The following is a 13,837-nucleotide window of genomic DNA, read 5'->3' on the forward strand; positions in this document are numbered from 1 at the left end:
CTTACTCTGCAAGGTTGTTGTGAGAGGACTTATGCCAGGGCAAGAGCCTTGGAAGGACTTTTTTATCAGATGCATACAGTCTCGCACACCCACGTCAGGAGATGATTGGATACAAAGTACCAGATGGGTTTTCACCATAGCCCACCTCAGATCGCCTTCTTCCCCTCTTATGGTTGCTATCTTGAAAGCATGAGCTAGCTTCAGGAGTACTCTTCGCAGGATTCCCCCGTCCACCCATGAAGAGATTGAAAGGCAGCCTATCATGTGGAACGACAGTATTTTGGATGAGCATGGCAGACCACTTGGAGCTTCTCTTTACATGCAGTGGCCCAGATGGGAGAGGGGCCCTGCATCTACTGTGGGAGCATGGAAAGCCTTCAGGAGGCTTCCAGCAGACCGACAGGCCCAGGTGGTTCATAATCTCAGAGGGAGTGCAGGGACAGTTCAACAGATTGATGCAGCCTTGCCCTTGGATTGGATGGACATACATGACATGCCTATTACTTGTTCCACCTGGATGGGGACATTTTTCAGATCGAGCATTGCTTTTTAGGTGATTGCTTTACGTAACACACATGAGGATGCCCTGGTCGTTGATGTTTCTTCGGGGGGCAGGCTGTCCAAGTCCACAAACGATATATTGTTGGAGGTACCATTTCAGCAGTCAGGATAGTGGGCTTCATGGAGCATGGCTCTCTTTCACAGTGGTACTTGGATCCTGACCCGCTACTCATTGCCCTGGGCTCATGGAGGCTGTGGCTCTATGGAGGTGTCCCAATTAAGTTTTTGCAATGGGACCCTAGGAAATGGGAGTGGATAGATGAAGGTTCTCATTGGGAGAATTTTCAGATTTCTAGAGACTTTTAGAAAAATTTTTGGCAAAGGCTCTGGAAATCCCACCAGAATAGAAAAATCACTCTCTTCTTTTGGCTTTCTATTCATGGTGGGATAGCAGTGAACCATTTGTTGAGATCCAGGTTCGGGGCTGACTCTACTTGTCCTCGTTGCCTTTTTGCTTCGGAGACAGTACAACACTGCCTTTGGGATTGCAGACAGGCGAGAATCACATGGAAGGGGATTGTAAGACTTTTCAGCACTTTTGTTTGCCTCCCCTTCTATATGACTTGGGGATCAGTGGCTTGGCTCACTCTTTCAGGGCACCAGGTTTTCTTCAAGAGACATGACTCGTCTTGGGCTCTACACATCCGACGACACCTTGTGGAGTCATGCTCTTTAGAGGATGTTCCGGCCACTCTCTTCAGGGCTGCTCATTCCTCGGTTGACTCTCCATGGGAGGTTTTAGCTAGCATTGCAGCATGGCACACTTGGAGAGCCAGATGCACTGAGGCTATGGAGGATTCTCAGGTTCACCCTTCTCAGTACTTGGATAGATATGGACACACTCTGATGGCCATATGGGCGACCATGCAGGGATCCTCTCGAGCAGCCTCCTCCAGGAGAGTTACTTTTCTCAAGGATTGGAGAGACTCTCCCTTCCTTGCTGAGACTTCTACAGGGTTGAGTTGGCATTTTCAGCCTCAGCCTTGATTTCTTTCTACCTCATTCTTCTAAGGTGTTTTTTATTACATGCTTAGCATGTTGTAATTCCACATTGAGCTTGCTCTAGCGAGTTTCTTTCTTACTTAATAGAAGTCTCTTTTTTGCACCCAAAAAAAAAAAAAGGATTGGTAGGGCAAGAGTTGACTTTCATCCATACTCGGTACTTCATAGAGACTGTGTGGACACCTAAACATGGGCACTCAGAGCGAGCGTCATTGCCCAATTCATATGAACAGCTAGGTGCATGCAAGCCATAGAGCTATAGACACATCAATGTCAGAGACACTGGCCAGCATTTGACTAGATATCATTCATACTCTCAACAGAGGCAAATGGGATAGACCCCAGGGAGACTTGTATCATGCTAGGCATACTAAGTGTCTAGTAGGTGTTTTATAGTCTAGTGAGTCCTATGGATGCCACGTGTCATATTGGGAGTTATCCCATATGCATAGGTGTTCATATGTGTGTGTGTGCTCTTATATAAGAGATGTACTTGTCTACTGTCATATCAATCAAGTATCAAGCTACAAGCTCTTTGGTCTATATGTGAGTACTCTCATTTTTGTTCATTGCTCTAGTCATTTCATTTCCATTTCATTATGTCTCCTTTTGAGTATCACTTCCTCTCTCCCTAGCCTACCCTCTCTCTCTCACCCGCGCTCAGCCCCTCCCCCTCCGCCTCAGCCTCTCTCGCCTCCCCCGCTCAGCCCGCCCTCAGCCTCCGCCTGAGCCCCTCCCCCTCTGACAATCTCTCAGCCCCGCCTCCCTGCGCAAGCCTCAGCCCCACAAGCCAACCCTGCCTCCCTGCGCAAGCCAGCAGCTCCCTCGCAAGCCAACAGCTCCCTCCCTGCGCAAGCCTCTGTTGGAAGGGAAGGGGGTTTAAGGAAAGTCTTAAAGTTCTCTCCCCCCCCCGTGTGAATAGACTTACAGCAAGTGTCCTTAAAGTGCAGGAAAAAACAGAGTTACAGAAAACAGAGTTAAAAAGGGGCAGTTTTGAGGGCAAAAAGAGGCAGTTTTGACAGTTTTGAGAGCAGAGAATTCAGCAGCTCCACCATGGCCCTTAGAGGCAGTTTTGAGCAGAGAATTCAGCACTTCCAGGAGTAAGGAGATGCCACAAACAAGGAGCTCCACCATGGCCCTCCAAGGAGCAAAAGTAGAGAAAGATAAAAGCATAGGCAGCAGTACAAGAGCCGAGGAGGCAAGTTCTTCTTTACCCAAGGAGCTCCACCATGGCCCTCCAGGAGCAAAAGTAGAGAAAGATAAAAGCATAGGCAGCAGTACAAGAGCCGAAGAGGCAAGTTCTTCTTTACCCTTAACATCTCCTTCCCCACCACCTCCAACGACCTCCCTTGCCTCCACCCCAACCCTTTCCTACCCATCTACTTTACTCAATCCTCCTGTGGCTCCGACCCCATCTCCTTTACTTCCATCTCCCCCATCACTTCCGGTTACCTCCCTTGCCTCAATCCCAACCCTTTCCTACCCACCTCCTCTACTCAATCCTCCTCCTCTCCCTCCTTCAGTTTCACCTCCTCCTCTTGCTCCCGTTCATTCCTCCCTAGCCCTTTCCCTTGCTTATTCCTCCCCTCTCCTAGTCCCTACCCATCCTCTTCCTTCCTCTTCCTCCCCTCCCCTAGTCCCTACCTATCCTCTTCCTTCCTCTTCCTCCCCTTCCCTATTCCCTACCCAGCCTCCTCCCTCCTCTTCTTCCCCTCCCCTCCAGCTTCTTCCCACCTCTCCCCACCGACCCTCCCTTTCAGCCCCTTCCTCCCCTAGTGTAGGCTCTTCTTCGGTCCCTGACTCCCTACTTCCTTCTACCGGATCTCTCTCTTCAGGACCTCCATTTTCTGCACCCCTCCTTTACTCACCTTCTTACCCTCTTACCCCCTCATCCTTGTACCCCCTCTCCCCTTCACCCTCCACAGTGGAAGCAGTCCTGGCAGATAATCTGCGATTGAGAGATTTAGTTATGCAGTGCATGGAGACTTGCAGACTTCAGGGCGCTGCGATTCAGTCTCTCACAGCACAGATACACACACTGACTGATCAGCTATCGACAGTTGAGAGTCATAGATCTGATCAGGACTCCCATATTCGCCAGCTTCATACCAGAGATATTGATCGGGATATCCAGTTACGGACACATGCTGAGCGCATAGTGCAGCTGGAGACACGCATTCAGGAGCATGTTGTGGCATGCGATGATCGCCTCCAGCAGCTGCATGTAGCTCCTCCAGCTAGTGCAGCAGTTGAGGAGAGGTTGGCCACACTGCAGACAGAGGTACAGAAGACCTCAGAGTGGGTGGACGTTGTGCGTAGAGCCCCACAGGCCCAGCAGACCACAGTCTCTGAGACTATTGCCGAGAGTCAGCGGCGAGCTCAGAAGGCCCTCAACATCCGCATCTGCGGAGTTGAGCGATCAGATACGAGATCAGCCATGGATCAGGCGACAGATTTCATATCTGGGACACTCGGAGTTCAGGATCATGGCATAGTAGCTGCATATCGAGTGGGCCGGGATCCAGCACGGCACCAGCCACTTATCATCAGATTCAGAGATGCTGAGGCCCGTCTCGCAGTATTACGAAGGAGATCCAGATTGAGGGACCATCCACAGATTCACATGGATGAGGACCTTACAGCTCTTCAGTGGGAGGAGCATAGACGTCTCATTGCACAGAGGGATGTTGCCCGTCGTGAGGGCAAGTGGGCCGTGATCAGAGAGGGCAGACTTTTGATAGGAGCTATGCGATCTAGACCGGCTGGAGCCCACAGTTAACGACACGAGGCCTATGGGACACGTAGTCTGCCAGATAGCTTGAGTTTCGCAGTTTGGAACTGTAATGGTTCCCTCACAGCTCAGCCTGGCAACTTACGAGAGGCCTTTTTTGATCAGGACATCGTCTTCTTTACAGAGACCCATGAGAGCCCAGAGAGAGGCTTGCCGCAGGTGACAGGGTATGCCTGGGAGTCTGTCTTTCGACAGCAGACTAGACGATCAGGAGGAGTCAGAGGATCTGGCGGTGTGGCAGTTCTTTATAGAGAGCATCTCAGATCGATACTCACAGTCATGAGCAGAGACCATCGGGCCAGATATCTTTGGGTACGGATCAGGAGACCCCCCCTGAGAGACTTGTTTATTGCAGTATGCTACTTTCCCCCGAGACAGTCTCGTTATGCCTCAGATGGACCAGGACATTCACCTTTTGAGGATTTGTCAGCCGATGTATTGGAGTACTCATGCCGCGGAGAGGTCATCCTTTTAGGAGACTTCAACGCGAGGACATCAGACAGACAGGCAGAGATTTTGGACTTTGTTGAGGATCCAGTCTTAGTTCCAGCTGCCCCAGATGAGAGTTTTCCACGCTTATCTTCAGATAGAGGGGTAGAGGTGACAGATCAGGGACATCGCCTATTGGAGCTTCTCTCATCGCACGGCATGGTCATTTATAATGGACTTCGACAGTGGCCGCATTCATCCACAGCCACATGTTTTACCTTCGCGGGTGGTGGTACGAGCGTCATTGATTACGTCTTGGGTCCCCCGACTTTAATCCCTTTTGTACATAACCTCACAGTCGACCCTTTTATGCCTTCAGCCGATCATGCACGTCTGCACTTTATTCTTACCCAGATTCCTCATGCCCCCCCTTCTAGACATCATGAGCGTCAGCCATACTATGAGGTTCATTTTGACCACCAGTTTGATGATATTTATAGCCAGCACCTGAGTGGTCTTCTCCGTCCGCACCTTCTCGATGCCCTACCCTCCACACAGGATCGGTGGGACCTTGTACATACCTCCATCATCTCAGCAGCCCACAAGTCCTTCCCCGTCACTTGCCACACATCCAGTCCTCCACCAGTCGGTCTTGTGCCTTGTAATGGATGGTATGATGAGGAGTGTAAAGAACTCCGCAGGAAGCTTCGCCTTGAGACACAGGAGAAGTCTCCCCTCCTCATTGAGACCAAGAAGAGTTACAAGCGTTTGGTGCGACGCAAAAAGTGCCAATTTCTAGCCCGGAATGAGGAGGAGCTGAGAAGTTTACTTTTCAGCTGTGATTCCAAGGAATTCTGGAAGAAATTCCTTCGCTTGAAATCTCAAACTCCTCTTACAGACCCGCAGGTTTGGCTTGCCTATACTTCCACTTTATATGATATTCCAGACCAGCCACAGATCGACTTATCCCATGTGCCTAGACCCACCTCCTCTGCCTTATTCTCATCCAATAGTGTCCGAGCAGCAGCTCATCGTTTGAAGACTGGGAGAGCTAAGGACCATGATGGATTGCAAGCGGAGTATGTAATCCATGGGATTGATGCCTTAGCTACAGTCCTCTCCCGTCTTTTTAACGAGTCCATTTGTACAGGTCTTCCACCTAGTTGGCTAGAAAATACCATAGTACCCATACACAAGTCGGGGGATCCTTTGGAGGCGTCGAACTACAGGACCATTATGATTGGCCATGTCATGGCCAAGATTTATGCGACCATTCTAGAAGGACATATAAATGACCATGCCGAGGCGACAGGCATGAGAGCTAGAGGGCAGGCAGGATTTTGTGCAGAGCACTCGACTCTAGATCATATCTTCACACTCAGGGCTTTGATTGAGGAGGCGAAGTCACGTAAGCAACGGCTCTATTGTTGCTTCGTGGACTTCAGAAAGGCATTTGACATTGTGCCGCGTTTCAGACTCTTCTAGGGACTTCGTGACTTGGGATTCAATGGGGAGATTCAATGGGCGATCATGGCCTTGTATGAGAGAGTCACAGGTAGAGTCAGGACACGGGCGGGGCTGTCGGGGGAAGTACGCAGTACGATAGGGGTGAAGCAGGGGTGTCCTTTGTCTCCGACACTCTTTGGTCTCTATATTGATGAGTTAGAGATGTACATACAGACGATGGGTGGTACAGGTTCTTTACTGGCAGGATCCACGATACCGATTCTCCTCTATGCAGATGACGTGGTTCTTATTTCTTCCTCCCAGCAGGGTTTACAGGCACATCTCCATGCACTCCACAGCTTTTGTCAGGACAGAGGGTTGTCTGTAAACCTTGGGAAGACCAAAGTCATGGTCTTCAACACGTCATACCAGGTTTATAGGAGAGGCGAGTTCTCTTTCACATTTGATGGGCAGGAGGTGGAGCTAGTTAGGGAGTATACATATTTGGGTGCCACATTTAGAGGTCCAGTCTTCACCATGACGCATGCAGCACGAGATAGGATCAATAGAGGGTATGCCGCCTTGGCTCTTCTCGAGAGGCAGTGTGCACAGTCACATTTTCAGCATCCCGACACGAAGTCCTTACTTTTCGATACGCTGGTGAGACCTGCAGTCATGTATGCTAGCCCCTTTTGGGCAGGAGATCTCAGGGTTGCAGATTGGAGATGAGTAGAGAGGTTACAAATCATCATGTTCTCCAGATTGATCAGAGCGAAGCCCACGGTACCGCATCAGATTACGTTCACAGAGTTCGGAGCTACACCCCTAGCGCTAGATGCAGCATTTCAGTCAGTTACGTACTTGCATAGGATCAGGGCGCTCGGAGACTCAGCAGCAGGCAGAGCACGATTACCGTGGCTAGCACTGACATCCTCGTAGATGTTAGCGGAGAGAGGTCATACTTTTTGTTGGTACCACACACTCTCCACATGGCTCACCTCGCTGGGCTTGGATATGGATAGGCTGCCACCATTTCGATACAGCATAGATGCCCCTCGCCTCCCTCTCACTCGAAATGAGCTCAGCCAGGTTATCAGGGCAGATTTGTTGCAGCTACACACGTTTCGCACTTGGGTTCATCCCACGGAGCTTCCTACGAAGATGGCCACATATCGTGACCATTTTCTCAGGATTTCAGAGGATGGCTTCATCATATCCCCAGGATATATCGGCGTTCATATGTCGCACTCACTCATGATTGCCTTGGGCCAGCTCAGGGTATCTTCCCACAGATTAGACGTTGAGGCCGGCAGGATGCGTCGTAACAACTACCGGACATAGACCCAGGCGAGAGACTAGGATATGCCCTTGTTGCACTATGGGGGAGGTGGAGACTGAGGAGCACTTTGTTTGCAGATGCCCTTTATATTATGAGATCCGTGGCAAATTTCACTGTTTATTTGGGCACGGATTTGAACCTCTCTCTCGGATTATGGAGTATGAGGATCAATATTGCTTAGCGTTGTTCATCAGGGAGATCACCAGATACAGAGAGAGATTCCTCAGAGAGCACCGTCGCATCCCTGCCAGAGACCTGGTTATTCATGAGGAGCAGGACGAGGCGCAGGACCATGAGCACAGAGATAGCCCATCTTGCCAGAGAGCACCGATGGTTCCACCCCGAGGATGTACATATGACATGATCCGGCAGCACCGCAGGATGATCTTACACAGAGGCCGTACCCGTCGCTTTATTTCTAGACGACGGAGGATGATCGCAGATTTTCAGAGGAGATTGCTCCATGGAGACTTGGCACCGCCAGCAGCCCATTTGACACTTGCCCAGATCTTCACACTCATGGCAGGAGGCATGGTCGATGGCCATGACTTCCATCATTTCTTTGGATCACAGACCCCTTAGGGAAGACGATGTTCCTCATATTTCATATTTTACATTTTGTATCTAGGCAATTTTGGTACTCTATTTCATTTCATTTTGTATCTAGGATTTTTGTAGCCATTTTTGGCATCTTAGCGGTATTACGATGAGGCCACCTAGTTGGCGCATCGTTGATGATGTATTTTCCTTTCGGATGATTTTGTGTCCCATAGGCCATGTATGGCCTTCCGTGGACCTTTAATAAAATTTCTTTCTTTCTTTCTTTCTCCCTCTTTCCACCATGTTCCTTCATGTGGTATCAAAGCCTCCCTTCCTACCTTCCCCTTCTTCTTACTCTATCTAGAGGATGAGAGAAGCCCGCAAATGGAAGCTCCCCTCTCCTCTAAGCTAGAGCCTCCCTTCCCTTAGCCTCGCCATGGTTCCTCGTCATCAAGTACTCCAGTGTCCTAGTGATTGCTCCTGGTCCTCGTTTGTGATTTCAGCTCACTCCTACATCAGTTCGTGGTTCTCCCTCAGCATTGGCAGACATTCCTTGTCAATTGGTTGCCAAAAACTTGTTTTGGAGCAGTCCAGCGGCTGTTTTTTGACCTTTTGAGGTCCGATTTTGACATTTTTTGACATTTTGGCACTGCCCAAACATAATCGACCTGCCCCGCACAATTTTGAGAAAAAAAATTTTGATTTTTGTCCATACGTCCGTATGGACCTCTGCAGGTGGATGCGGGGCAATGCCAGGAGTCTGTACGATTCTGAGCAGTTTTAGGCTATTTTTTGGCATTTTTTGCTCAGATTTGGACTCCTGTGACCTCCACCAACGATTTGAGCTTCCTGAGCTTACCCACAAGTCATTTTGACTGTACCGACACTCCGGTACATTGACTTGAGGCTTTCGACAGCGGGGAATACTCTTTTCACACCTCGTCATCTCCTACAGTAGTACATTTTTGCTCATTTTTTTAAGCACTTTCGCTCATTTTTTTGAGCCTCTTTTGTGCATTCGGTGACTCTCTGATCGGCACATTAAGAGTCATGATGTGTAAAGGGTGTCACGAGAGATGCGAAATAGCTTGCTCCTTTCAAAATGCATATTTTTGTCTGGAATGTCGAATAAGGTCATGATGAGATTTTCGGTTTTTTTTGTATAATTCCCTTTGATTTGGACATGTTGCACTCTCAATCGCTCGCTTTAAATCATCACAGACATTGCACTTTGACATTTTTTGCCTCTTTGGGATTTTAACATATCCAAAGTTCTTCTTCCAAAGAGTATACAAAGTACGAGAAGAAGCCACGGCATCCCCTCTTTGCCTTTGCTTTTCCCTTGCCAGCTGCTCCTATGGCCTTCATCGACACATCATTCGAGGGCATTCTCGCTTGGTTTTTGACCGATATACCTCTTTCCATCAGGATGTGCACACTCTTGTGTGGTAGCTACTTCGAGCACATGGGTTCTCTGCCCTTGCTATGCATAAAATAAATGAAATATATCTTTACTACTTTCTTGTTTGAGTCAAGGGTACTCTGTCCTAGGTTGTCCCAAAAAATGAATGCAAATAAATCATGTGTGTTAAGTCAAAGGTTCTCTGCCTTGGAAAGTCTTCCTAAAAAGATGTATTTTCCTATTTTGTTTTGGTGTATGGCTCCATGTCTCTCATTAGCCCCTGGAGCCAGGAGGGGATGTACTGTGGGAGCCATGTATTGGCTTTGATAGGTTTAGAGGGGGATGTATTGTGGGAGCCATGTATTGGCTTTGATAGGTCTGGTTATCACGTCTAGCCAAGTTCCAGGATGTTGGTGTATTCCTAGACCTATGAGCTGGTCATGTAGCCATGCTATAACGTGAGCCTCTGAGCATGTTGAGTCTCAAGCCATGAGAGTGCTTGGATCAACCTCTGAACACACTCATACTTTAGCCTATGAGTTACATAGGGTGCACAGTTTGATGACCGTCATTGTCATGTTCTATTCTTGGTTCCATTCCAATAGTTCCTCACCTTAGACCCTCATTGTCATGTTCTGTTCTTGGTTCCATTCCAGTAGTCTCTCACCTTGCCTTCATGGGGGGGTGTTGGAATATGAAGCCAAAGTGAGTTAAAAATGAGTGTATTGCCTTTCAGCCTATCAGGATTGCTGGTTTTGTGGACCATGGAGTGGGCTTGTAGTGGAACTTAGACCTCAACCCTGAAACCGACCAATACCTTGTAGTGTATGGGGATGGAAAGATACAAGAAAGATAACTTTCTTTAAGGAATCTTCCAACATAACATAGAAAGATTCCTAGAAGAAAGGGTTCTTACCTATATCTTTTTTCCTCGTGGGGAAACCCCATAATGGTATATATACCATTGGAAACCTCTCATAGAGTAGGTTCTATATATTCACATTCGATATGTATTGGGTTAATTTGCAAACAATTATCCATGCCTACCTTTTTGAGAGAATTTTCTCAAGTGAAATTCTTACAGGACCCCAAAATGAGCCCCAAATTTCCCTGCAACGGAATCCTGTAAACAAGCATTGCTTCTGCTGTTATCACCTTGCTAGGGTGGTTTGTACCATTGGGTCCCTTAAGAATTGTCTTGCTTGTACATGCACACCTCTAACAGACTGTTTTTAATTGTTGCTCTATATGTTGACAACCTAGTTATCGCTCTTGGCCCTGGTATCCTAGAGATTGTGATTATATGGAGGTGCACCTATCAGGTGCTTGCAGTGGGACCCAGGAGAGTGGGAGTGGATAGATCATGGGCACCGAGAGAGGGGGATTCCCTTCTTTCGTTTCACGGTTGGTAATGTCAGGAGATTTCAGCTGAGTAGTAGGGGTTGGATTCCCTCCAGAGCCCCACATTGGGACAGCTTCTTCATCACCGCAGATTTGCATAGGATTTTCTGGAGGAGGGTCTGGAAATCCCTCAGAAATGAAAGATCACTCTTTTCTTTTGGCTTTCTATTCATAGAGGGATTGCAGTGAACCTGTGGAGATCACGATTTGGGACTGATCCCACTTGCCCTCGCTGTCATTCTGCAGAGGAGTCAGTGCAACATTGCCTTTGGGATTGCAGTCAGGCGAGGACTGTTTGGAAAGGGGTTGCTCGGATACTCAGCATTTTTCATACTTCCCCTTTCTTCATGGCTTGGGGCTCGGTCGCATGGTTATCCCTTACTGGGCCCCATGTGTTTTATGAGGGTGAGTCTTCTTCTTGGGCACTTTCGGTTTGCCAGCAGGTGATATAGCCCTGCTCTCTTTAGGATGTACCACTTACTCCCTTCAAAGCTTCTCATGCTTCAGTGGACACCTCTTGGGAGATTTTGGCTAGCATTTCCTCTTGGCACATTTGGAGAGTCAGATGTACAGAGGCCTTGGATGGCACCCAAATACACCCATCACAGGTGTTCATGGGTATTTGGATTGACACGGTTCACACTTTGATAGCCATATGGGCTAGCATGCAAGGCCCTTCACGGGCAGCCTCTTCTGGAAGGACTGTATTTCTTCGAGTTTGGAGGGGTTCTCCCTTTTTCTCGGCACATTTGGAGAGCCAGATGTATAGAGGCCTTGGATGGCACCCAGATACACCCATCACAGGTGTCCACGGGTATTTGGACTGACAGGGTTCACACTTTGATAGCCATATGGGCTAGCATGCAGGGCCCTTCATGGGCAACCTCTTCTAGAAGGACTGTATTTCTTCGAGTTTGGAGGGGTTCTCCCCTTTTCTCGGAGGTTTCTACCGGATTGAGATGGCACTATCAGCCCCAATCCTTTCTTTTTGGCTCTTGATCTTTTCATGCATGGTGTATCCCGTATGGAGCTTGCTCTAACGGTTTTCTTTAATACTTAATAGAAGTCTCTTTTTGCCAAAAAAAAAAAAAAAAGAGTGTACTAGGTGTCTAGTAGGTGTTTTATAGTCTACTGAGTGCCACGTGTCATATTGGGAGCTATCCCATATGCGTGTTCATATGTGTGTGTGTGCTCTTATATAAGAGTTGTACTTGTCTAGTGTCAAATCAATCAAGTATCAAGCTACAAGCTCTTTGGTCTACATGTGAGTATTCTCATTTTTCTTCATTGCTCTAGCCATTTCATTTCCATTTCATTATGTCTCCTTTTGAGTATCACTTCCTCTCTCCCTAGCCTACCCTCTCTCTCTCTCCCTCTTTCCACCATGTTCCTTCAAAAAACCCTCTTTCTCTTCTACATCTATCCCTCACTGTTTCCCTTCTCTACAGTTTGATTGCTTTGGTTGGACAAAATCGCTTCCATATGGTCTCCTCTCTCATAAAGCAATTGTCTTGGATTTCAACAATTACATGGAAACTCCTTCATCCACTTGCATCATAAAAACTAAGGAAGAGGGATCAGAGGGTGTCCTTGTACTTCTGCCAACAACAAGGGAAAGGGTAGAAGAGTGAGTTTATGCCCTTGGATGCTCAACACTTGCACACCATATTCACATCAGCCACCTTATCAGAATGCACCATCATGGGCTTTTATAAGAGGTAACGTTTCTCTAACAACAAACATGTTTTCTTTTCTCCAGGACCTGAGCTTGCAAGATCAACAATTGCAGCAAGGCTTGAGTGCCCATGCCTGCAGGCAGCTCCTGACCGCTCTCCTCGTGAAAGAGGGCTTCTACCCCAATGCCTTTTCAACCTTGAACAACTAACACTCCAGACCTTGAGACTGACAATCCTTCATTGATTCCATGATATCTGCTGCTTCCAGTGTCACTGTGCACATTGGAATTGTCGCAGCGGCTATGGAGGGATTGCACACTACTATGCCCTTTCATTTGCTATGTATTTGATTTTGTCCAAATTAGAGAGTATGGGATAACTGTGTTTCTTTCATATCTGATACCTAACTCCTCAGAATCATTTTGCATTTCCTTACACCCAAATATTAGTCTCACATCTTTTTTCTATATATCTTCCCTTTCTTTCTCTATCTTTTCTTGTCCTTGAAATGGATTTCTACTATTTTGTCACCTCTTATCCTCTTGTGTCTTAATATTTTATGCATCTTTCCCTGTTCAAGTTTATTAGAACATGATTTTCGTGTTCCTTTCATTCCTCTGACTCTGTTTGTTTTATTATTCTGCTGTACTATCCTCACTCTCTTTTCTTTTCTCAATTCTCTGGTTGTATGGAAGAACGTGGTTCTCAATGGTTCTATGTTGGTACATATCAGTATGGGCTTGTGTCTTGTGTTGCATTTACCCTTCATGTACTCTTGTAGAACATTGAAATACAATGCGCAAGCGATAATCAAATGGTGTACTAAATTTTATAAAAGGATAGTTTGCCAAGCATAAAAGAAATTGCTACATGCAGGATAAAATATTACAATGGAGAAGATATTTTGATCTGTTCAGCTGTAGATTATATAGGAAGAGGTGACACACTGAATGTAACTATTACAATCAGAGCTGTCAATGATCCACCCTATATAAATGCTCTGGGGAACTTTTACATAGACCCAATTAAAGTATCTCAGAGACTGGTAGATATACAGCTGGATGGTATATCTGTGGGGGATTTTGATCAATATGACACAAGAGGTAACTCAGTAATTTTCGAATGTTTTCCCTTATCGATACATGATCCTGCCCCCAATTGTTTGTCCAATTCCATGTCTCTTCCGCTGATCGATGCAAACTTTGGATTTTTGAAATATTTGGCACTTCATGAAAATATCATTCCTCTTT

General features: G+C 47.2%; 1 protein-coding gene across 1 annotated transcript in view; it reads left to right on the forward strand.

Annotated features, from left to right (window-relative positions):
- Positions 1-13,837, forward strand: part of LOC147906132 (uncharacterized) — a 320,331-nt gene that overhangs the window by 248,868 nt on the left and 57,626 nt on the right. The window contains exon 20 of the mRNA XM_087386859.1: positions 13,464-13,690. Within this exon, the coding sequence (XP_087242985.1) occupies positions 13,464-13,690 (227 nt within the window). The remainder of the gene's footprint in view (positions 1-13,463; positions 13,691-13,837) is intronic.

The sequence above is a fragment of the Dipteris shenzhenensis genome, chromosome 1, assembly GCF_047967505.1.
Source record: "Dipteris shenzhenensis isolate YYH24624 ecotype China chromosome 1, Dip_SZ_1.0, whole genome shotgun sequence".
Lineage (NCBI taxonomy): Eukaryota > Viridiplantae > Streptophyta > Polypodiopsida > Gleicheniales > Dipteridaceae > Dipteris > Dipteris shenzhenensis.